Genomic DNA, 24,114 nt, shown 5'->3' with positions numbered 1-24,114 from the left:
GAAATTTCAGTTAAATATATCATATTGGAGAAAAACACAGTGATATTTGAGAAGTGAAATAAAGTTTATATGATTTACAGAAAGTGTGCAAGAATTATTTAAACAAAATTAGGCATGTGCATAAGTTTAGGCACCCTTGTCATTTTATTGATTTCAATACCTTTAGCAATAATTATTGTAACTCAAAATTGGTTTGGTAACCTCAGTGACCCTTGACCTCCATACATAGGTGAATCCAATCATGAGAAAGTAGGTATTTAAGGAGGTCAATTGTAAGTGTTTCTCCTCTTTGCATCTTCTCTTAAGAGTGGCAACATGGGAGCCTCAAAACAACTCTCAAATGACCTGAAAACAGTAGAGACACTTACAAATCTCTAAAGACAGGACGTATTCTAGTGATATCTAACGTCTTTTCACTGACTTTAGTTACTTTTAATTGACAGTAGTTGGTAATGATATAATAATACACTGTCTTCAATATTACAAGTTTATGTTAAAATGGCAGTACTTATCTCATCAGTGTAGTAGCAGGGAGCTCTCGGCACCACTCCAGTTTGCCAAAACTATAGTTATAATTGGAATATGATGTGATGATCTATTATACCTTCCACTATCTTAATCATGATTATTTAATTATGTAGTCATCAATAACAGCATGCATGGCAGTGGCGAGAATCATACAAGAGAAGGTGGAGGACTATCAGGAATGTCTGTGAAGAGTTCAAATTGAAAATGTGACTGTTAATTCTCATTTCATGTGAGCGTCTTTTCAGCTCTGCAGGACTCTCACTGCAAACCTCTCCTGCGCCGTGCGCTTCTCCATCTCCGACTGGATCATTTCTCTACACGCAATTTTACCCCTACAACTCTGCAATTAAGGGAATAACAGATGCATCAGATGAGCCGATCTCTTTAGTTAACTGCTTAAATAGAGAGAATGTTCTCTGCTGTGAAGTGAATGTTGCGGGGATTTCATAAGTTTCACTTTTGCGCAAAGAGACTTTCCAGCATTTACTAGTTGCTATTCCACAGTTTACTCGCTGTGTTTCGGCCACCGAATTATCGGTGCATTCCTAAATATAACATCTTTATTGACAATAACAATATAACCGTAATAATGGCGTATTTGATAGTGTGACTTGAGTTTCAATCGGCACCTGGACAAGGGGACGCCCGCCGGTTACAACTTACAACTTTTTTACTCCGCAGCGAGTAAAAAAGTGTGCCATAGTAAGAGGAGAAAATAATCTATATTTTTATTTTTGAAATAGTCTGGAACAAAAAACTTGAATTAATCAATAAAATCGATATATCGCCCAGGCCTAAATGAACCCCAATCTTGTTAACCTCTTCTTCACGGTTGCCCCGGGATCGGGGGCAGCGTCAGACACAGCGACAAAAGCTTCATGAAACCATATCTAACTTTAACAAACACAGACATGCTGCATACCCACAGAAAGGTCAGGAACTCAGCTAAAAGCTCATATAAACCATTCTTATGTTTCACGAAACACAGTTAAAACACCGATGGATCAAACAGCAGGAGCGGAAAAAAAGCGCCACAGCGCACACATTGAAAAGCGGCACTGGAGCGTCAGCGTGATTATGTAAACAAAAAAAACACGTGTTGACTGGACAGCGGAGAATCTACAGATTCCAGTGGTACCATTTTTATCACTCTACGACCAAGATTCACGGATCCAGCCCCAAAATAAGAGCAAAACAACAACTGACTTTCAAGAAATACAAGCAGAAATGTCGTCTTACCTTTGCTGTTTATCAAAACAAATTATTTCCACCGGAACAAAACCACTTCTAATGAAGAACTACACTTTCCAGCATGCTTTGGGAACAAATCCCGGTCTGACTGATCATTACAGAGCGACATCAGATCGTTCTGATTAGAGAGAGGCGAATGTCCGCACAAATGCGTCATATGCATTTATGTGCTTTTGACTCACTAATGAAGTGATTCACAGGCATTTGGAGACCGGGGTCTGATTCTACCGGTTTAGAGGTTTAAAACGAGCTGTCAATCATCCTAATTGACCAAGGTAAGCCAGAGCTATGGACGCACAGGGAGCATCGATTTACAGCTAGTTATCATACTTTTTTTTTTTTTTTTCAAAACAAGTACTTTTTATATCTGTAGTGACATATGAATAAAATTAAATTGTTTTTTAATAATTTGGTACCTAGAAATCTCAAATGGCACAGATGATGCCAAGCTGTGCCAAAAGTGAGAACGCCCAGAAATCTCTTTAATAAAACCTCTGTAATATCACTCTGCTTCATTTCAGCAGCATCAGACTTTGCACAGCTCATGTCCACATGTTGTTACATGACCTCCATGTGTTTTTAAACTCCTACTGCATATTTTAAAGGTGATATTTGCTTTAAAATGCAATATTTTTTTAGGTGAGAGAAAAAAATCCTTCAGTTATGCTGTGTTCCATGTACATTTACTCTGACACAGTGGCAACAGTGAAACTTACACCTCTGGTGGAATCTCACAAGTATTATCTTCATTTTGATACCAAGATAATCCACATAAAGCTTGTAACTGCAGAGGTTTACTCTATTTAGTTTGGGCATGTCATTTCCGAGCAGGGACTCCAAAAAGAGGGTCAGGGAAGAAGTGGTTAAAAAGCAACTAAGTAAATGAAATTTTAAACAAGCTACTTTTCTACTTTTACTTAAGTCAATTTTTAGACCAGTACTTTTACTTGTTTTTGAGTAAAATATTTTATCAAAGTAGGGGTACTTTTACTTGAGTAGAATATTTTAGTACTCTTTCCACCTAACACTTGTGCTGTGCGCAGTTTTGTGCTGGTGTAAGACTTTGAACCAACTCTTGTGAAAAAATATTTTGATGTCCACTCTTGTCTCACGACCAGGCAACCTTTTGGTTCCTGAGGTTGTTTCTCATCTAAGCTCCGATTCTGTCATCACAACTTTGACCTACATAACCTGTGAGGACGTCAAGAGCTGGATAATACTGGTCTGTAGGCCGGCTCCAGCCCCAGGGCTGTATGTTGCCCATGTGAGCACTAAACCCGCAATAATGAAGAGGGTGTCGAACTGCAGTAACTGCAGTATTAGTTTTATTTTTTTTCCAGGTAAAAATTAAGGTTCTCACCTGGGCGTAGCACGCTTCTTCAATGGCCAGACCTGTAGATAAATCCACCTGAAAGAGAAATCATCTCTTTATCAAGTGTTTCTCATAATAAAAGGTCTGGGAAATGTACTGCATATATTCTATAGACTTACCTCGATTCCCTGGTTGATGGCAAGCTTTGCCATCCTCACTGCAATTGGACCCTGTGAGCGTCAAACATGTTACATGCTTTCATAAATTACTGGGTGTTCTTGGAAGATTGTTTGAATGAGTAGAACATTATCATACATTTACTGCAGGCCTGAGCAAAGGCTTGTGCTTTATTCCTGACCTCAAATCTAAATCATTCAATACACCTTCTTCTCTCTGTGAGCAGCTTTTTACCTGAGGGTTGATCTCACGTGCCAGCTCCAGAGCCTGTAGGTAAGCAGCATCTCCACACTTATTCTGCTCTACTGATTGACTGACCAGACCCAGACGGCACGCTTCTGTTCCGTCCACCACCTTGGCAGCAAAGATGAGCTCCTTAGCACGAGAGACACCTATCAGCCTGGGGAGACGCTGTGTGCCACCTGCATGAGACATGAGAATCCTAAATGGAACACAGCCTCGACATTCGTAATGTAAGTAAAGAAAGTAAGTAAATGTTATTTATGTAGCACCTTCACAGATATCACAAAGTGCTTCACAATAAAAAAATATAATAAAACAATAAAAAACACCAAAGTACAGAACATAATACAATACAGAAAAATGTTTAAAAACCATGCACTCTTTTAAAAGGCAGCTGAAGACCTGGCTTTTTAAACAAGCTTTTATTTGAAAGTTACGCATTCCAAAGTCTACTAATAGACTTCCTACTAATTGGAAGGGACGATCTCCTCTAGTTTTGTACCTTGTTTGGGGAACCACTGAGGCTGAGAGAGATATTCTAAAATGAACTGGTAACCATTAAAGGGATGTTAAAATAGGGGAGATAAGTGCTCTTTTGCCGAGTTGCGTAAAAAGTCTAGCTGCAGAATTCTGGACAGCCTGCAGACGATCAAGCTCCTTCTTATTAAAGCTCCCATAATGTGATCCTATGGCACATACAGTGGTATGCAAAAGTTTGGGCACCCCTGTAAATTTTCATGATTTTCCTTTATAAATCATTGGTTGTTTGGATGGGAAATTTCAGTTAAATATATCATATAGGAGACAAACACAGTGATATTTGAGAAGTGAAATAAAGTTTATATGATTTCCAGAAAGTGAATAAGAATTATTTAAACAAAATTAGGCACATATTTTTAGGCATCCTTGTCATTTTATTGATTTCAATACCTTTAGCACTAATTATTGGAACTCAAAATTGGTTTGGTAACCTCAGTGACCCTTGACCTCCATACACAGGTGAATCCAATCATGAGAAAGGGTATTTAAGGAGGCCAATTGTAAGTGTTTCTTGTATCTTCTCTGAAGAGTGGCAACATGGGAGCCTCAAAACAACTCTCAAATGACCTGAAAACAATGATTGTTCAGGAGGATACAGAAAGCTATCTTAGAGATTTAAGCTCTCAGTTTCAACTGTGAGGAACATTGTGAGGAATTTGAAGACCACAGGCACAGTTCTAGTTATGGCCTGAAGTGGCAGACCAAGAAGAATCTCAGATAAGCAGAGGAGAAGGATGGTGAGAACAGTCAGTCAACCCACAGACCAGCTCCAAAGACCTACAACACAATCTTGCTGCAGATGGTGTCACTGTGCATCGTTCAACTATTCAGTGCACTTTACAAAAGGAGATGCTGTATGGAAGAGTAATGCAGAAAAAGCCTTTTCTCTGCACCCGCCACAAACAGAGTTGAGGTATGCTAAAGCACATTTGGACAAGCCAGGTTCATTTAGGAATAAAGTGCTATAGACTGATGAAACTAAAATATAATTAGTTATTTGAGCAAAACAAGGGGCGTTATGCATGGCGGAAAACAATTTGTGGTGTGATTTAAAGCGGACTGTCCATGCTCGGAAACCATCAAACCTTTACAAGAGATGTTTTGTAAAGAAGAATGGTCCAAATACCTTCCGCCAGAATCCAGACTCTAATTGAAAGCTATAGGAAGCGTTTAGAGGCTGTTATTTCTGCAAAAGGAGGACGCACAAAATGTTTCTTTTGTGGTGCTTAAACTTATGCACATGCCTATTTTTTTGCACTTTCTGTAAATCATTTAAACTTTATTTCACTCCACAAATATCACTGTGTTTGTCTCCTATATGATATATTTCCCTGACATTTCTTATTCAAATTACCAATGATTTATAAAGGAAAATCATCAACATTTACAGGGGTGCCAAAACTTTTGCATACCACTGTATATGTTAATTATGGAGGTCTACTTACATACATTAACTTGTTTTTTTGGTCAAAAACCTCCTAGTTGTTGCAAACGAGCTGATCAAAATCTCTCTTCACTGAAGCTCTCGTCAGCCGCGCTGTTTCAGACCAAAATCTTACCCCAGAAAACAAACCGTGCTGTGATTGGCCAGCCAGCGAGAGCTTTCTCAACTATCTTGTGATTGGCCAGGTACCTGGAAGTGACATTATTAGCACGTCAGCTCTCAGAAGCGCAGCTCCCCCTCTGGAACGGTGCATGCACTGCTACTCATTATCAAAACATTGTTTTTAATAATGTTTAAACAATGGCTTTGTTACAACTCCCCGCCATAGTCCATTTTACGCCCTTTGACCCGGAGTCAGAAGACACAGTGAAACACCTCCACAACGGACATTCTTCTTCTGCAGTTCAATGTACGCAACCGGATGTGCAGGGACTAGTGCCCGGAGCAGGAGGATGTGCTGTTCAGGAGAAGTGATCCTTAAGTAACGATACCAGGCTTTTTCAGACCTTTTGCAGAGCCTGAGAATACAATTAAACCTAGCGTTCTCAGCAGTGGTTGAACTTTTTGTTTTTCGAAACTTTATTGGAACTTCTGGTCTATGGGAGCTTTAAGACAAGTAAAAAGACTATTACAGTAGTTGAGGTGAGATGAGATGAGATAAAAGCATGTAGGATCATTTCTAATTCAGCCTTTGAGTTTGGAAATGTTACGTAGGTGGAAATAGTGAGATACTGTCGAAGGTAAGGTATAAAGGTGAGGCAAGGTTAAGTAATGTATGATGTAATGAATAAGATTAGAGTAAGCTAACACCTAAAGGAGCAGCAGTCATTTCTGTAACATTTGGGTTAAACAGTTTTGTAATGTATAAGTGTTTAAAAATTAATCTGTCCTTTGTAAATAAATAGTTTACTATTTTACTAAAAATGTTTGTACTGAATCTGTTTGAGAAAGATTGGGTAAGAACAGACATTCAATGCAGGCATGAAAATCTTGTTTACTGTATTTCCTCTTATTTTAAACTTCAGATAAATTACTCTTCGATCATGGTCCATTTATTGTTTCTCACAGAACAAGAGGTGATGAAATTAGCATTGTGATTTTGATGGTAGATACTAGGGATGCACCGATTGCCATTTTTGGGGCCGATTCCGATTTCCGATTTTTCAAGAAGTTTGACCTGCCAATACCGATTTTAGCCGATTCCGATTTCAATTTTTAAAACCCCTTTACAGCATACAGAAAGATATATATTTTTGCATATTTTCTTTAATAGAACATTTTAACATAGAAATACAATCAGTTCACATCCAATATCCAACTAAAAATACAAAAACGAATCACTACCTGTATGTGTAGTTTATTTAAGTTTAAACATATTTCACAACATATTACCTACACACAAATAAGTAAATTAACTAATGACCAAGAGCGCACATCTCTCTCTCTCTCTACGCACACAGGTTTAAATGACAAACAAACAAATGCTGATCAAAAGTTTTGTGTTTAACAGTTTTGCCTCTAACAGTATCTGGTGAGCACGCGAAATGATCACGTGAGCACGCGAAAGTATCTGATGAGCACGCACGCGAAAAGTTTCTCTTTTTTTTTTCTCCATGTCCATTTAGGGGCTCCGTACAAACTAAATTGATCGTGTCAAGTTTTTGTTTATGTTTATTTTCTGTTAATTGAACATTTTTGAAACATGTTACAGTGTAATTGGAAAACATGTTTTCTTCCTAAAGATTTTTGTAATTTCAGTTTTACATATATGATCTACATACATAATATACTTTGCATGCTTTGTTATTATTTATAACCACACAAAATGTAAATTATTTTATTTGTAATTTTGTATTTCAATGTTTTAATTCATTGCTTTCCAAATGGCACTGAGGAAAAGGCCCACACAGGCCCACATGTGACAGGGAAGATAGCCAATACTGCAGGGTGGCACCAGGGTGGTGACACAGTATTGCGCAACATATGGGAGATGGGAGATCCCCCGATTATTAATGGGTATTTTGCACACTGAATACAACAGAATGTGACTTGTTGAAATCAAAGATTTTCAAAAACAGAGTCTGCAGTCAAGTGACTCACATTTTGACTTTTGGTTGGGTTGACTTCATTTAACCCTAACCCTGACCATTTGTTTTAACCAGTTTCATTATTAAATAAAAAAGCAGCCTTACCTGCTCCAGGAATAATTGCAAGTTTAGTTTCCACTAGTCCCATTTTCGCAGTATTGGCTGGAAAGACAAAACAGTACAATCAGTATTATTGATTTTCACACTACTGTACAATTGAAGACATCAGTTCACTTTTTTTTGAGACTAAATCATTAAAAAAAAATAAGAACAAACAAGCAAGACCAAACAAACCTAAGTGTGTCCAATACTTCCAATACATAAACATTATTTTCCAATAACATTTCACTTAAATATAGAGAAATGTCCACTCTTGCGAATTTACATTAAACGATTGCATGTAATAATGTTGTAATATGTCCTTCCCCCCATGCTCCACCCCTGGACCAAGGCTCGGTCAGACCACGATCTGGCAAATGGATCTGGAAATTACCTGGTTTGTGGTCCACAAAACAAAATAATTATGTTTTAATGATTTCTTTGTTATATGGAACAAAGAAATCATGTTTAAGAAGCTAAAGCAATCAGAAATCTTGTTTTAATAATGAAAAAAAGCTTCAAATTAATTAATCGGTTGTCAAAATAGTTGATTAATTTAGCAATCGATTAATCGAGTAAGTGTTTCAGTTCTTAATAATAAAATGTACTGTACAGCAGCTTTGAGTGAACACCATATAAACAAATACAGACCATTTAGACATGCTCTGACATATTCCCCTGTTCACAGTACAAATACATGCGTCTGCCAACTGTGACTTACCAGCAATTCTCATGTCACAGGCAAGGGCCATTTCCAAGCCTCCTCCTAAAGCAGCTCCATCGATCGCAGCTATGGTTGGTACAGGCAGGTTACCTGGAACAAAAAAGTAGGCAAACAGACAAATGTTGTCAGACACTGTAAGACCCTCTTTCTTGCTTCGGGCATTGGTTGTGTTAGTGAAACCCTCATATATAGAGAGTTCTTCAGCGGTCCAAATGTTTGTACCCAAACCCAAAAGGACATGGAAATGTTTTGATCTCACCTGACTCTGACCCATGGGTTCTTCTGGCATGAACCCAGCCAGACTCGATCTACTATAAAGTGATGCACTAACACATCCAATTGATTTATTTCACATGGTGTCCAAACCAAACTGTGTGTATAGCACCAACAAGTCAACATAGCAACATACCCCTTCCTCGATTTCTCATCCTTCACCACTTAAGGCCAGATTGTACTTCTCCGACTGCGTATGCGTTATCTGACGGATACGCGCTGCAATTTCCCGCCCGATCAGTAGGGGTCGCTGCGCAAGGTTGTTGTGCTTCTGGCTAAAGTGAGCAATGGCGTCGAGAGAGAAAGAGAGAGAAAGACTGTTGTTGTTGAAACAGTGGCCGTTTCTCAATTTTCTGTGTCACGTAACGCAGTTTTAAGATAATTTGAGGGCGAGAAATTGGCCATTTAGAGTCTAAACATGTGCTGTGTGTATTAAGATATGACGTATTTATAGTTTGGCAGCGGCGTAATCGGCGGGGATCAGCCCCGCGTCTGTGGACACTCAGTGCCACTGTGAGCCGGCACAGAGCAGCCTGCTCGGCCTGTCCTGAGGACCAATCGCAGCTCTTGCCGTCTCCGTTGTCCCTTGATGGAGTGACGGACACTTAAAAAATATTTCGTGCAGTCGGAGACGACGCAGAGGCTCTTCGACAGGCTCTGCGTCGACGCAGAGTCTCTGCGTAACCTACGCAGAGCACTTTACGCAGGAGTATAAATTGGGCTTTACCCGATGTAGCCCATAAATCCACATGTAGCACATCTCTAACTGATTTTTAATCTCTTACAGTTCTGCTGACACCAGTGAACGACATGAGGTCAGGACAGGAAAGAGGACTCCCTCATCCCCAAGTATCTGGCCACAACAGCCTTCACTACTGGCTGTGACAAACCCAGTTGCTCTCTGTTGCGTTTCCTGTCTCACATTCATCTGTGTTTTGGGTTACAAGAAGATTGGGTTTTCAAATGTTGACCCAAAACCAGATCATCTCAGGTCCACTTAGTTATTTCATATAATGTTGAACAGTATTGGGACTTAATAGAAATCAACCTGATCAAAGCCTGTTTATGCTTGTATGTATTGGGTCTCAGATCCTGATTGGGGTGTAATTGCATTATTATTATTATTTTTTAATATACGTACAAAGTTTGGTGATACAGTTAAACAAATGATTTGCTGTTATCACTAGCAGTCGTATTGTTGTCATTATTATGATGCTATAATTAAACTTGATATCAGTATAATTTTTTGAACAACAATATCTGCTGCTGCTTGTATAAAGGACATTGTGGTTCTATAAACATGTCATAACTGATTCAGAAATGTCCTATCTGAACTTAGAACTTGACATAATTGTTGTGCTCTTGGTCTGTCTCTACCGCACCTACTTCTTTCACTTTCTGTCCCCCATTTTTTCCTTTCACCCCACTTCACTGGTTCGAGGCAGATGCTGCACGTTTGAGTCTGGTTCTGTCAAGAGATTTCTTCCTTTTAAAAGGGAGTTTTTTCTCTCCACTGATGCCTAGTGTTTGTTCACTGTGTGAATTGTTGTTGTTTCTTTTCTCTATAAGAGGGGTCTCAAACTGCCGGCCCAGGAGCCACATGCGGCCCCCCAATCGATTACATGCGACCCCTCACTTAATGTCATGCTATAATGAAAACATGGCCCAAGACCTTACCGTCTTTTAAACAAAGTGTGTAGCTGAGGCACAGCTGCCAGCGAGGTGATAGAATATAATATATGTTTGCTAGCAATGTTGGTTATAACAGTAATAATAAGACATTTGGTCGTAATTATCCCATTATTAAATGTATCATATACAACATTCAATTGAATATATAAACTTTTTAGGGCCTAAGCCACGAATGGCAGTGGCCAAAACGGCTCCTGGTACAAATTTTAATTACAGTTGTTACAATTATTTATGCACTTTAAAATAAATGTCTGTTTTTGATATTAATACATTGATTTTGCATCATAAATAGTATTATTAAGCATAGGTGTGGTATCATGATGCAATATCGTGAACAGTTTTTTTCCCCACTTTTTGTTCTCTAAGCCAGCCCCCTCTTGACCACAATAGATGCGCTTTGGCCCCCAGGTCATTTGAGTTTGAGACCCCTGCTCTATAATATTGTTAAGGTTTCTGTCTTACTATGTACAGATACTTGAAATAATGTATCTTGTGTTTTGGCAAGTTATTGTTTAATTTATATAATTGTAATCATTCATATTGGTTTCCTTATATCATGTGAGGCAGTATATTGCGCCACACTGAGTGAAAGATGGTGCTCCCCACACATTATGATTGCACTTTTTTGCTCGAGAACAGTGTGCATTTACATTGTGCATTTACATTTGTCATATTTTTCATAAGTTTCTACTGTGTGACTGAGAGATCTGCACAAATTTTCCAACACACTTGCACAACTGGCAGATAACATATTTGAACTGAAAAAAAATATTGACCCTATTTTAAATGACTGATAACAACATCAATGCCAGCAGAAATATTCATCTTTACCAATTTCTGTGATAAGCGTTCTGGCTTTGGACACAAATGGTCCAACTTCACTCTGGTGCATCTTAGCTCTCTCCTTCAGGTCTGCACCTGCACTCAGAGAGAGGGAGAGAGAACAGCATTGAGAAGTAAAAATCTAAATTCTATGATATTTTTAACATAACACATGGAAATATGAATTGGATAAATATACCTGCACAGAAGATCCCAGGAACCAAACTACAAAAAATGACACTGCGAACTTTGTTATTCTTCTTAACGTCCTCCACAACCTCAAACATCTGAAAGACAAAATATGAGGTTTTGCTTTTTTTCTCTCCATAAAAAGCACACTTCAGGCAATGTTTTATGATTGAAATGTAAATGTACATTTATTTTTATTGTGGAATTTCCTGGCATGGCTGTGACTCACTAACAGAACAACAATGAGTACATTATAAAATGAAACAAATGAATTCAAACAGGAAATAAAAATGTTGGTCCTTGCTGGCTCAGGTACATGTGTTATATGTGTATTGGTAATGGTGCAGGAATCAGACCAGCTACATGTACTGGCCACTCTACTTTCATGCCAAGTCATCACAGTACAGCATAAATGCGGCTTCTGCAAAGCCATGCATAAATATGTTTGCAAATCAGATTTTTGTCAGTAATCTGATTGGATGAATCAAGTTAAACTGGCAGAAACATCATCACCGAGTGATCTGTGCGCATGTTAGGTTTCTAAAAGCACTCAAGTGGCTCACCACCAAACTGCCAGCACTGGAAAGTGTGTGAGACATGGACACTTCCCTTACTGAAAACATGGATGTCAGTGTGGACAAAAGGACAAGGACCAAGAAAAGGCAAAAAAATCCAACAATATCTTTAAGGTGAAGTAGGTAGTTTATAGTGCCATCTAGAGGAGAGGCTGAAATTTACAACAAAGAACTGCTCCTCTGCTCACCCCCTCCCTTCCCTGAGCGCTACGGTATCCGCAGCTGGTCAATTTTTCGGCCATCGTTGTCTTTCTCCGTGTCAGCAGATGAGGTTCGTGAGGCGAGGGAGAGGGCGAGCTACCGCGGCCGTAGCAGACGAAGTGGAGAGAGTGGAGGCGGGACTTTCGCTACAAGTAAAGAGGCGCTTGATTTGTTCTCTCGCGTTTGTCCTTACAGGCTCCGGTAGAAACATGGCGTCTCGCTGCTAACAGTGGCTATGCAACCGCGGCCCGCGACCATGTTATTTTACATGACTTTTTGAAACACTACGAAAATAAAACAAAAACTATTATACAGCGACTAGACAATGCAGGAGCACATAATATGTATAAAAAAGTGGATTTTGGCTTATATAAACCCATAAATACTACACATTGTCCCTTTAAGATAATGTTTGCAGTTTAATCTCACCAGTAGACAGTCTTTTCTGGGTAGAAACTGAAGTTTGTAAACCACTCACTCTCTCACACCAAATTCTACAGAGAAAATCTGCATTTACAGCTTACGTGGATGAAGCTGCTCACTTTATACAGTAAGTTTTTGTCTAAACCTGTTTGCGTGTGTGTGTGTGTGTGCGCAGTTCTGTGTAATGCAGTTTCTTGCACTCATAGGCCTCTTTGATTGAATTCTCCCATGGGACTGTGAGCTCTATGGTGTTGACAGATTTCAGTGAAGGGGACCAGAGTACCAAGGTCGGTGGCTGCAATCTCTGGTGGAAAGATTAGTTGCTGGCCAATATCAACTAGTGTCTTTGAATCCCGGGCCATGGCTAGCTGTCCAGCTTCTTGTTTGGTAAGGGGCTGGTTGGGCTCTCTCTGTCCCTCTCGGATGAATATTGGTGCTGTGTGACGGAAGTGGTTGCTCTCAAGGGCAAGGAATTGGTGGTATTCATCTTGCTCTCAAGAGCCAAACTCTTGAGGAGCAGCAGCCTTGTATGAGGCTGGTCTTACAACCAGTCAAGATGTGATCGATAGTCGCTGGAGTTGGGCAGAGGGCACGGGTTGGGTCCTCGCCATACCATAAGTGGATGTTTTTTGGAGATGGGAGCACATCATAGGTAGCTCTGATGATGAAGCTGATCTTGCTTGCCTCTATTTCCCAGAGCTGCCTCCAGCTGAGTGTTCTCCTCTCCATGTCTTCCCACCAAATCCATTGACCCTGCTTGACAAGAGAGACAGCCTTTGCGCTTCTTTCAGCCTCCTCCTGACGGCACACCTCCTCCACCACCATTTTCCTCTCTGAAGTTGAAGCCTTACACCAAGTTGGTTTACTTGCCGCATGGCCAAAGCCTCCTCTTCCCAGCTGGACATGCCCCACGATGTCATTGTGCTTCAGGGCTGACATGGCATGCTGTACTGCTTTGGAAGGTGTCCATTTCCGTCTTGTTAAGAGGGGTGGTTCAGCATTGCTGATGGTCTGGTCTCTGGAGTCTCACTTTAGATCACTTGTACTCTTCTGTGAGGCTTGTAATAGGAGGTTCAAGGACCCCTTTGCAGTAGAGGCTGATGGTAGTCAGACAGCGTGGGACCCAAGCCATTTATTCACGTATGAAGTCACTATTCGCTCCATCTTTTCCACAGCTGTTACTGGGACCTTGTAGATACTGAATGGCCACATTACTGTTGGGAGAGTTCGAAATTGCAGGCAGCAGAGCTTGAACTTCCCTGGCAGTACGGTCTTATTTATGTTTTCCAGACTGTTGGTGATGTTCTGCCTTATTTGCTGCACTTGATCTTTGTCCCTGAGGCTTGCGTTGTACCACCTGCCAGGCTCTTGACGGGTTGCTCAGAGACCGTTGGTATTGGATCGTCACCAATCCAGAACTTCATGTTTTTTAAGCTCTCCCTTGACTATTTAGATGCTCCGTTACTTGTCTGGGTTGATTTTCTTCCGGGCCCACTTTATGTTGTCCTGCAGTTTTCCAAGTAGCCACCTGGTATATGCTGCAGTAGTGGTCAGAGTTGTCATGTCATCCAGGCTTTTCGTCAGCAGGGTGTCCTTTGACTTTTAGGCAGGACGCTCTAAAGACAATTTTTTCCTCCCCTGTTTCCCCCAGTAGCTTCACTCAATGTGATGAAAATTAGCCACAGGGTTTTTTCTAAAGCTGGGAACAAGGGCGCTGCGCCACCATATAATTGGTGAGCCAAGTGCCAATTGAACCCGAAGTCACGTTATCAAATACGTCATTGATAAGGTTATATTATTCTTGCCAATCAAGATGTTATATTAAGGGATGCACCGAAAATTTGGTGAAACAAAACTACCGAAACGATGTTGTAACTAGGGATGGGGCCGATCCGATCCAGTATCGGGTTCCGATACAGACATAATTGACTGATCGGAAATTTCCGATACAACTGTAGAAATGTCCGATCCGATATGTCTGTGCTTTAATGTCTGCTGAAATGTCTCCACAAGTGATTCCCTGACTGCTCTGATACCTGGCAAAATGTGGAATGGATTTCCAAAACTGAGGCGTGTCTTCTCGCCCCCTTTGAGCAGTTAACTAAAGAAATCAGCTCATCTGATATTCTCTTAATTGCAGCCCTAAAGCATCTTAACAGTCTGTCGACACGTTTTACGAAGATCTACTCGGATCTCTTGCACTTCATCGCAACTGTGATGTAGACAGAGAAAAAATCCTAGCTAAAAGCCTGTGTATCGATGTACTTATTCCTTTCCAGGTAGGCGGACAGCCTAAAAAAAGAAAAAGATTTTCTCCTCAACGTTGACGCTGGACAAAATTGTCTGCTGTATCCTTCTCCTTGGGAATTTGCAAACCTCCAGCCCTTTGCCACGCCATAGGTATTGTTCCGTGCTCTTGAATGCCAACAATGTCAACTCCTGCATCCTTAAGGCCCATGAAAAACTCTTCCCTTCCTGGAGGAGTGTGCTCACATTGTATGTCAATATTACAAGTGATTTGAAGGTAGGTAGAGAGACAGTCTGTAATGGTGTTCCAGGTTCCCACTGGCCCGTCATAGAGTCTAGGAGGGGCGTCTGTCTGGCTACCTTAGATCAAGGAGAAGGAGTGCAGGTGCTATTAGCCACCAACAGCTCCCCTGGGAACCATCCCACCATGGTTGAACCTGCCAGGAGCAGAGGGAACCTAGCAAGGTTCCGTGCTCCCGATGATATCGCAACTCAGTGTCATTGCTGTAGCTGTTGCCCGGAGAATACCACTCAGAGGCTAGCACCCTGACAAATTGGAATATCATGTGGGATACCTATCTGTCCATGCCTTTTCGTGTCATGGTGGACCTTATTCAGATCTGCTTCCAGTTCCTGCTTTGGAGTTTTCAGGGTTCCGCTTTTTTTAATCGAAGAGGTCTTTGAAGAACTTGAAGGAATTTTATAGATATAGTGTTCTTGTGTGATCCTTCCACTTGCAATGTTTCCTCAAGTTCTCTGCTCTTCGCAAGGTTGCCAACCGGCATTTGATGTCCTCCTTAGAGCTTAGATCAGGCCCAAAAAATCAAGCCCGACCGGACTCAAGCCCGTGCACATTGTGTCCAAACCTGGCCGAGCCTGACACATTGACTATGTAATTATGAGCCCAAGCAAGATTTAAACCCAACAATTTTTTAATACGTGAGCCGTACACGTACCTCCATGTCCTCCCAACAGTGGGAGCTTGTTGTACCTGCTGCCACAGTCTAATTTACAACAATAACAGAGCCGATGAGCTCCGCTTCCATGAACGCATATGTTGCTAATGACGTTACGCTTCCTGGTTTTTAAATGATGCATTCACGGCCGCAGGTTTTTACACCTTCACACAATACGACGTGCTATAACATACCACACAAACAGGATGATGGAGAAAAAACACAAATGCTTGATCAAGGGCCCGGGTCGGGCTCGGGCAGAGAATCTAAACTCTAGTCCTCCTGGAGTACCATGAAACCATCTCTAACTGCATCAGAGGCCTTCTTCCACTGCTTTCTCAGCTGCCTTCTCTCTCTGACCAGTCTTTTGATCTCTTGCTGCCACCTGGATTTGGTTGATGCTGATGCTCTGCAAACTTTGGTCTTTGTCTGGTCGCTGTGCTGTCGCTCGACTGATTTGACTGGTTGCTTCGTAAGAAGTACTGGTTAATGTGAGGCCCTTGTCTCTGCTATCTCAAGCACCCTCTCTTTCCTTAGTGGAAATCCCCTGAGTGATGTGATTTTTGCCCAGCCACAGGAGCACATCTGAAGTGAGTGTCATGCTGCTGCTGCAGTTGTCTCATGTGCCGTGTTCTTGCTCACGAGCAAGCATCACTATGAGTAGTGATGTCCATTCCTGGGTCTGTACCTGTGTTGTCAAAGTCCAGCCATCTTGAGCCCCCGCTCTCGCAGATTCTAGGAATATGTTACTTTGTTTACTTTCTGTAGCACTTGGTGGGTGTCTCCAATGAACAGCTTTGGAGACTGCCAACATGGGTAGCTATTTCCTCCAGTCGGCTGTCTCTCCACGCTGTCACACAGACTTTCCTATGTCCTCCTAGACGAGTCCAGATGCTCAGATTCATGGGACGTGATGCCAAGAGATGGTAGCAACACATACACCACAATACATAATACAGACTAGGGATGGAACTTTTTTGTCGACAAATCGATCGACAATCGACACGTGCGCACCTCGACAAAAAATTACGAGTAAAAAAAGTCTAAGTGTCACAAACCACAGGTAAAGTTAAAGTTCACAGGTAAAGTTCACAACCACGGAGGTTAAAGAAGCTGTGCACGAAAAGGTGATCCTGCTGTTCAGCCTCCCTGCGCTCTGACATGAGGGCGCGCGGCTGCTCGCGTCACCGGCTCGTTCTCTCAGTGGCTGTGGTTGTGTGTGTGCCTGCTAGTGATGCGCGGGCCGACCCGTAACCCACGGGTCTCGCGGGTTACCCGCGGGTCGGGTTGGGTCGGGTCAAGAAATGTTCACTTTATTGGCGGGGCGGGTGGGGCGGGTCATGAAGGATTAAATGTCTGGTAAATCCACCTGCGACCTGACGTCACAAAAGCGCCAAGCAGCGGCCACAACAAACCAGTATCAAAAGAAGCGGGGAAGATGGAAGAAGTGAGGGAAAGATTACGGTCGGGAGAATACAAAGTTAAAAGAAAAGAAGGACAAGCTGCTAAATCTCATGTTTGGGACAATTTCTGTGAGGTAATTAGTGCAGTAGACGACAGCAGCATTGGTTACATGAAGTGCAATTCTTGTGATACGCTATCCAAGCATGAGAGCCACAAGACGGGTACGTCCAGCATGACACGACATGATTGTGGGGGGTCTAAAAAGAAGGACGCGTCTCAGAGTAGTGTAACCGGCTTCCTAAACTCAACTCAACTTTATTTATAGAGCGCTTTAGGCAGCTAAAGCTGGTACAAAGTGCTTAACAGTACAATAAATAAAACATGGCACAAAACATAGGAGACAAAATAAAAAGTAACAAAATTCCAACGCAAGTCATTATCATATTATTTTATGATTTATTTATTGTTTATTTTTTATACGTAGGCTATATATATATATTTTATTAAGATTTTAATTTGTCGTTTCCAGTGCCGCTGTGTTCAAGCACATTTGTCAGACAGAATAAAAGCCTTGTTCAATGACATATTTAATGTGTATTTAATAGCAGCGGGGCGGGGTGGGGCGGGTTGTGAAAACAGATGCGATTGTGCATGCGGGATGGTGCGGGTCAAATGATTAAATAAATGCGGGACCCGCGGGTTGGAAAAAAACCCGACCCGCGCATCACTAGTGCCTGCTGTGTGAACGAGGTTGCGCTTAAGTTTAGGACAGGGGTGGGGGACGTAACACAATCGCTACACAAATGAAGACGGCATCTCACCCAGTCAGGATCACTGTACTTCACTCTGGTGGACACCTAACGAGCGCAGGTTCAAAAACCTTAGCCATCTGGCGAGTGGCGACACACGCGTTCCAGCGGAGGGTCTGCTTTTTTTTCCTTTTTTTTGCCCCTCATTTTTATTATCGCTGTTCTGATGGTCAATAATGGACATTACAGCCATGTTTTGGGCATAAAGTAGTAAGTAGTACAGTGTAGAATAGTTTACACCCCCGCATTGCTGCTGTTGATGCTGCTGTAAAAAAAAAAAAAAAAAAGTAGACAAATGCGTGATGACGTCAGTGTGAGTGACGGTGAAAGGAGCGCAGGTGTGTGTGATATAAAGCGGGGGAAACAAGATAGATCTGAGCAAGTTAGCTGACAAACTTGAGTATAACTGTACCGGAAGAAGTGTTTGGGTTATGGTTGTTCTGATAAACACTCAGCATAAGAAGGCAAGAGGTGGCCATACATATGTTTTCCTGTGTGGAGTAAATTGGGTCATTGAACCTGAACCTTATTTGTCAGTAACTCTTACATACACACAATTATCAGTGTAAATAATAATACATACCAGCTTCACCAGATTTTTGCTAATGGCATTTTTGGCTTTTGGTCGATTTATCCCAACAACGACGATACCTAAAAGACAGTGTGATAAACATTTATAGACATCAAATAACACAATCTCACACTTGTAAAACACAGGCATTGTCTACCAGAATCACATCAGAAACAATGAAATATGTTATATTCTGATGGTCACATTTGCCGATATAACAGTGGCAGTAATTCAGGTTGATGTTGTTTTTATTAATTTGATGACAACATGACTGCTGGTTTTAAGTTAGTAAGGTAATCTCTGCTGATGTTATTATCAGATAAACATCGAGTAGGGTATACTAGTATTGACTGCACTAATCAAACACTAAAAACAGGGTATCGGCGGGGTCTTAAAAAGTCTTAAATCCAATAATTTGAATTTAGTTTAGTTTCAGCCTGTTACTCCTTCAGTAACAGACTGAAACATCCTAAATGTCTGAAGAAGGATCAGCGATTATCGGCGCCGATATTCGGCATTTTGACGAAAATCGGCATCAGCCTTTTTTTAATCCTACGGCCGATGATGTATCAATTTAAAACCGAGTTATTTTGGCTCCACTACAGCCGCTTCTCTCTGCCTGCAGTCCCCACTGTGTCTCCAGCATTGTCCCGCCCACACCACCATCTGATTAGTTACACACAGAGCCACGGTAACAGCCAATCAGCAGCTGTGAAAGCTCTGCATGCACAGTGCTCACAGTGCTTACACGGAGGGAGAGGACAAAAAAGTGAAGCTGCGCAGAGCAGGTATGTTTCAAAGGTAAGTTAAGGCAGCAGACCTTGTAAAGAAACTTGTAATAAAAATCACAATCCTCTAAAACTCAACGCTGCTAGTAACGTTACTGTGAGAGCAAAAGTTAAACATAAGTGGCGGCTCTGCTCTTGCTATTGTACTATTTTTTTTCAGCTACACTAAATTTAATTGTGAGTAATGTGGCAGCTTAGTTTTGAATGATAGGGTCCCTGCTATCACATGTTGTTAAAATATAACATTTACATGATAAAATCAACTAAAGGCTTCCCAAATGCTGTAATAAACTAAGCATGATGAGTTGAGCATATGTGGCCCCGCTTTTAACTCTTTCAATCCGACACTGCTTAATTGAGACACATTTCTGTGCAAATTTTATTTAACTTTGTTTTATTTACTTTATAAAACTTCAGGAATCTATTTATTTATTTATTATAATAATCAGTATCGGCCCTGAAAAAAACATATCGGTCGATCTCTAATATGAAGGAGCGTTATCGCAGGTCGTTCCTCCCTGCAGCTGTTAGACTGTACAACAAGCACTGCTCTCAGTAGACCACACATGATCAGACTCCTCATCCCATGTGTACAGGGGCAACATACATATATAATATCCCATGTTCAATCTTTGTTTATACTGTAAATATCAAGCCCATACTGCATATATTCTGGAAACTGTCTATAATGTACATTCTATTTTTTTTTTTCTTATTGTTAATATCTTGCTCTAGTGTACTTTCTTGAAAATGCATTTTTCATTATTTATTCTTTATCTTTAGTGTCTTTGCTGTTGTGACGGTGTGACAGTTTCCACACTGCAGACTTATAAAGGACTATCTTATCTTAAAAAGTACACAGCACCTAAAGCGACAAAGGGACATGGTGAGATTGTTTTTGGGGGGCATAATTTTGCATTATCTCGAAATAAGTTTTGCATTACCTCACAATGTTTAATGTTTATTATTTATGACCTAGACTGGTAATGAGTTGTGCTTTGAAACCAGAGTCCTGAGTTTAAAACTCTGTGACAATCTGATCTGGTCTATTATATTATTCGACTCCACATGTGACAGAAAGGCAGTCTTTTACATTTGTTTCCACTCCTGCGTGTCTTGGATTTGGTTACATTGCCATTTAAAAATGATATTCCTGACAAGTAGAGATGCAACTAAAGATTATAAACGATTAATCTGTCAATTATTTTCTTGATTAATCGATGAATCGTTTGGTTCAGAAAATGACAGGAAAATGTTAAAAAACGTTGATCAGTGTTTGTCAAACCTGGAAATTAAGATGTTCTCGAATGTCTTGTTTTTGTCCACAAACCAAAAAGATTCAGTTTTAATGATTTCTTTGTTATGTGGAGCAAAGAAACCAAGAAAATACTCACATTTAAGAAGCTAAAACAATCAGAAATCTTGTTTTAATAATGAAAAAAGTTTCAAACCGATTATCGATTATCAAAATAGTTGGCGATTAATTTAGTAATCGATTAATAACTAGTTCATCGATTAATTGTTTCAGCTCTACTGACAATGACAATGTAATTATTATAAAATAGTTTTGCAATAGATTTACAACGTTTACCGTTGGCCATTGTCCCCTGGAAATCTTCACATTATCAAATCTCGCCGTGATAAAAAAAAGTGTTTGGGCACCCCTGTAATAGAACATGGCATATAGACTAGTTGAGCCTGTAATCGAACCTTTGAACTTCCATTGATAGAACACCCCTCTACCACTGAGTTTATAAGATTCAAACACAAAAAATTATTATAACAATAATATGGTTATATAATAAGCTATGTTAAACTACAGTGAGATGACTGTGGTGGTGATGAAGATAATGATAGCCTATCATGTTATAACTAAACAAATATGTTTGCAGCATGCTCGGAATGACAACCTTTTTTGCAGTTTTAACTAAGACCTGTCGGTGCTAGTAGCACAGAGCAAAAGCAACGTGTAGTGACCATCAAGAGGAAAGCAAGCAATATACACATGAATCACACATCAATTACAATGAATGTGGCACTGAGTCAATAATCTCAGCAAGCAGCTCATCAAGCCAAAGTTCTGTGTCTCTCCTATTCTATTCTTGATGCAAATGAGTGTAACTATGGAGACCACAAACAGTGTGGTTATGCCACAGATAGCTGCCACTGCTACAATTTGGGTCAGCCCTTGCTGAAACCGTGTCTACTACCAAGCACGGTTTTAATGTCTCTATATGTGAGGCCCATCTAAAAAACAACTCAATCCTTCTTTCCCACGGGTGCGTGTTCTCCATTGTTGTGTTGTTGGATTGTGTGAGCCGAACTGACCTGTAAGTTAAGGTCACTGCATGATTTTTTTAATATTGCATTACCTCGCAAACTCAAAAGTTATTGTGAGGTAAGGCATCAAGTATTATGAGGGAATGTAAAAAGAATTAAGAAGAAATGCAAAAAAGTATTGCGAGGGAACACAAAAAAGTTACAAAATGTCCCACCATGACCCTACCTGGTCTCCGTACATTAGCGCTACAATGCGGCGCCAAAGCTGGACTGCAGAGGTTCTGATCCATGGATGTATTATATGAACTGGATAGAGCTCCGCCCCTTTGGCTCCGTTCATTCCTATGAAGCTGCTCACCCAGCGCATATATGCCAAAAAAGTTTTTGACTTCCACGTTTATTTCCGGGTTATGGGGCCCATAGAGCATGTGCAGTAGTGTCACTACCATGTTACCTGTCGACTATTGTCGGCTATGTGAACGAGCCGTCCACGCTATCGACTTACTTGACGCGTACATGAACAGCGAAAGGCATGATGGGAGAATGCAAATGAATACCGACGTCACATTAACACGTTTCGTTTCGACTTTAGCTTATGTGTTTTTGTCTGATTTCCCTTATATAATTGTAAAATTATTATTAGGAACAATAACGTGTTAAAGTAGGTTTATAACTCCCAATTCTTTCACTCAACCTGTTTATATTCAACTATAATTTGCGTGTTCATCACATTTAACAGTAACTTTATGACCAGATAGTGACGATAAGACAAACATCCTCCCCGGGAATCAGTGGTGAAGTGACCGCAGGGGGGAGCTGGGGAGATGATGGATCCATCCATCCATCCATCATCTACCACTGGGGTCACTGGGGGTGCTGTGCCTATCTCAGCTGACATTGGGCGATAGGCGGGGTACACCCTGGACAGTTCGCCAGTCTATCGTAGGGCCACATATAGAGACAAACAACCATTCACTCTCACTCTCACACCTATGGTCAATTTAGAGTGACCAATTCACCTAATCCCCATATTGCATGTTTTTGGACTGTGGGAGGAAGCCGGAGAACCCGGAGGAAACCCACGCACACACGGGGAGAACATGCAAACTCCATGCAGAAAGACCCTTGTTCCGAAGTTGTTCCAAACGGGGCTCGAACACAGGAACCTGGGTCTTCTTGCTGCAAAGGCAAGAGTGCTAACCACTACACCAACCGTGGGCCCCTCATTATCAAAACATTGATTTAACAGTGTTTAAAAATAGCTTCTTCACGACTCCCCGCCGCAGTCCCTTTTATGCCTTTGACCCGGAGTCAGACCCAGAGTCAGAAGACACTGTCGCTCGTGAAACACCTCCACAACGGACGTTATTCTTCTTCTGTGGTTCAATGTACGCAACCGGATGTGCCCGGACTAGTGCCCGGAGCAGGAAGATCTGCTGTTCAGGAGAACCGCTGTTTAGGTAACCGGACCGGGTTTTTTCAGAGATCTCACTGAGCCCGAGATTACAATAAAACACAGCGTTCTCTTCTCGGCAGAGGCTGAACTGTTTGTTTAGAACCTTCAGTGCTTCTTAAACAAGGTAATGACGCATATACACACTAAAAAACAGCGTTAATCGGAACTTCCGGTCTAACATTGTCTTCAAAGGCAGAGGGGGCGGTGCTCTATCCAGTTCATATTGTACATCCATGTTATGATCATGTACAGAGTGACGTCAACGCGTATCATGTAGTATCATGGCGTTCAGCAGTAATTTCACCGTAAATGAACGACTGCTAACATGACTGAGTCTACAACAATCATACATGCATATGTGCACGTGAACTAACCGTCGTCTACTCCGTCCAGGTACTTGACTCGCAGGTCGTCCTTCGTGTCGGAAGAGTAGTGTCGCGCCGCTGCTGCGGGGACGTAGAGCCGCGGACATGGCGACGCTGCTCCAGGGACAACAGGCCGCCTGAAGAAGGAGAGAGCTGCCGCTGACCTGCACACGGTGCCTCGCTCTGTCGCCGGCACAGTGAATGCTTGTGACAGGGTTCTGCGCACTAACAAGGCCGCCATGATGCCGAGCTGTAGTGCTGCCTGTGTGACTTTCAACTTTCAACCCAGTCACGTGCTGTCGTCACGTGATCTGCTGTCAGTGCAGAAGACATAAGATCATACATGTGAATAAATGGCCAGTGATTCGTGTAAGAAATGCACTTACGGACCATAATCAGTTGTAACTCCATTTGTATGAAGGTATATTTGGTGGAGAAAAAGAAAAAGTATCTGAAACTCGTAGAAGCAGATTCGAGCACTTCAACTGACTTGTAGTTGTGTACCTGTAACAAGGATTTGTGTACCTGTAATAAGGATTTGTGTACCTGTAACAAGTATTTGTGTACCTGTAGCCCTATTTCGTGTTAACAAGGTATATAAAAAAAAAATATTTACAACTTCATTTTTACGGTTTACAAATGCACAAATATTGTGCAT

The 24,114-nt window shown here is 41.2% G+C and overlaps 1 protein-coding gene across 1 annotated transcript in view; it reads right to left on the bottom strand.

Annotated features, from left to right (window-relative positions):
* auh (AU RNA binding protein/enoyl-CoA hydratase) overlaps nt 1–23,733 on the bottom strand; it is a 28,578-nt gene extending 4,845 nt beyond the window's left edge. Inside the window, exons 1-9 of the mRNA XM_083902776.1 lie at nt 23,466–23,733; nt 18,580–18,647; nt 11,392–11,479; nt 11,202–11,288; nt 8,403–8,495; nt 7,688–7,744; nt 3,503–3,690; nt 3,271–3,321; nt 3,140–3,187 (exon numbers count right to left, since the gene is read on the bottom strand). Of these exons, the coding sequence (XP_083758902.1) occupies nt 3,140–3,187; nt 3,271–3,321; nt 3,503–3,690; nt 7,688–7,744; nt 8,403–8,495; nt 11,202–11,288; nt 11,392–11,479; nt 18,580–18,647; nt 23,466–23,697 (912 nt within the window). The 5' untranslated portion in view covers nt 23,698–23,733. The remainder of the gene's footprint in view (nt 1–3,139; nt 3,188–3,270; nt 3,322–3,502; nt 3,691–7,687; nt 7,745–8,402; nt 8,496–11,201; nt 11,289–11,391; nt 11,480–18,579; nt 18,648–23,465) is intronic.
* Between the last annotated feature and the right edge of the window lie 381 nt (nt 23,734–24,114).

The sequence above is a fragment of the Microchirus variegatus genome, assembly GCF_963457635.1.
Source record: "Microchirus variegatus genome assembly, chromosome: 16".
Classification (NCBI taxonomy): Eukaryota; Metazoa; Chordata; class Actinopteri; order Pleuronectiformes; family Soleidae; genus Microchirus; species Microchirus variegatus.
This window is presented reverse-complemented; position numbering and strand designations above follow the sequence as displayed.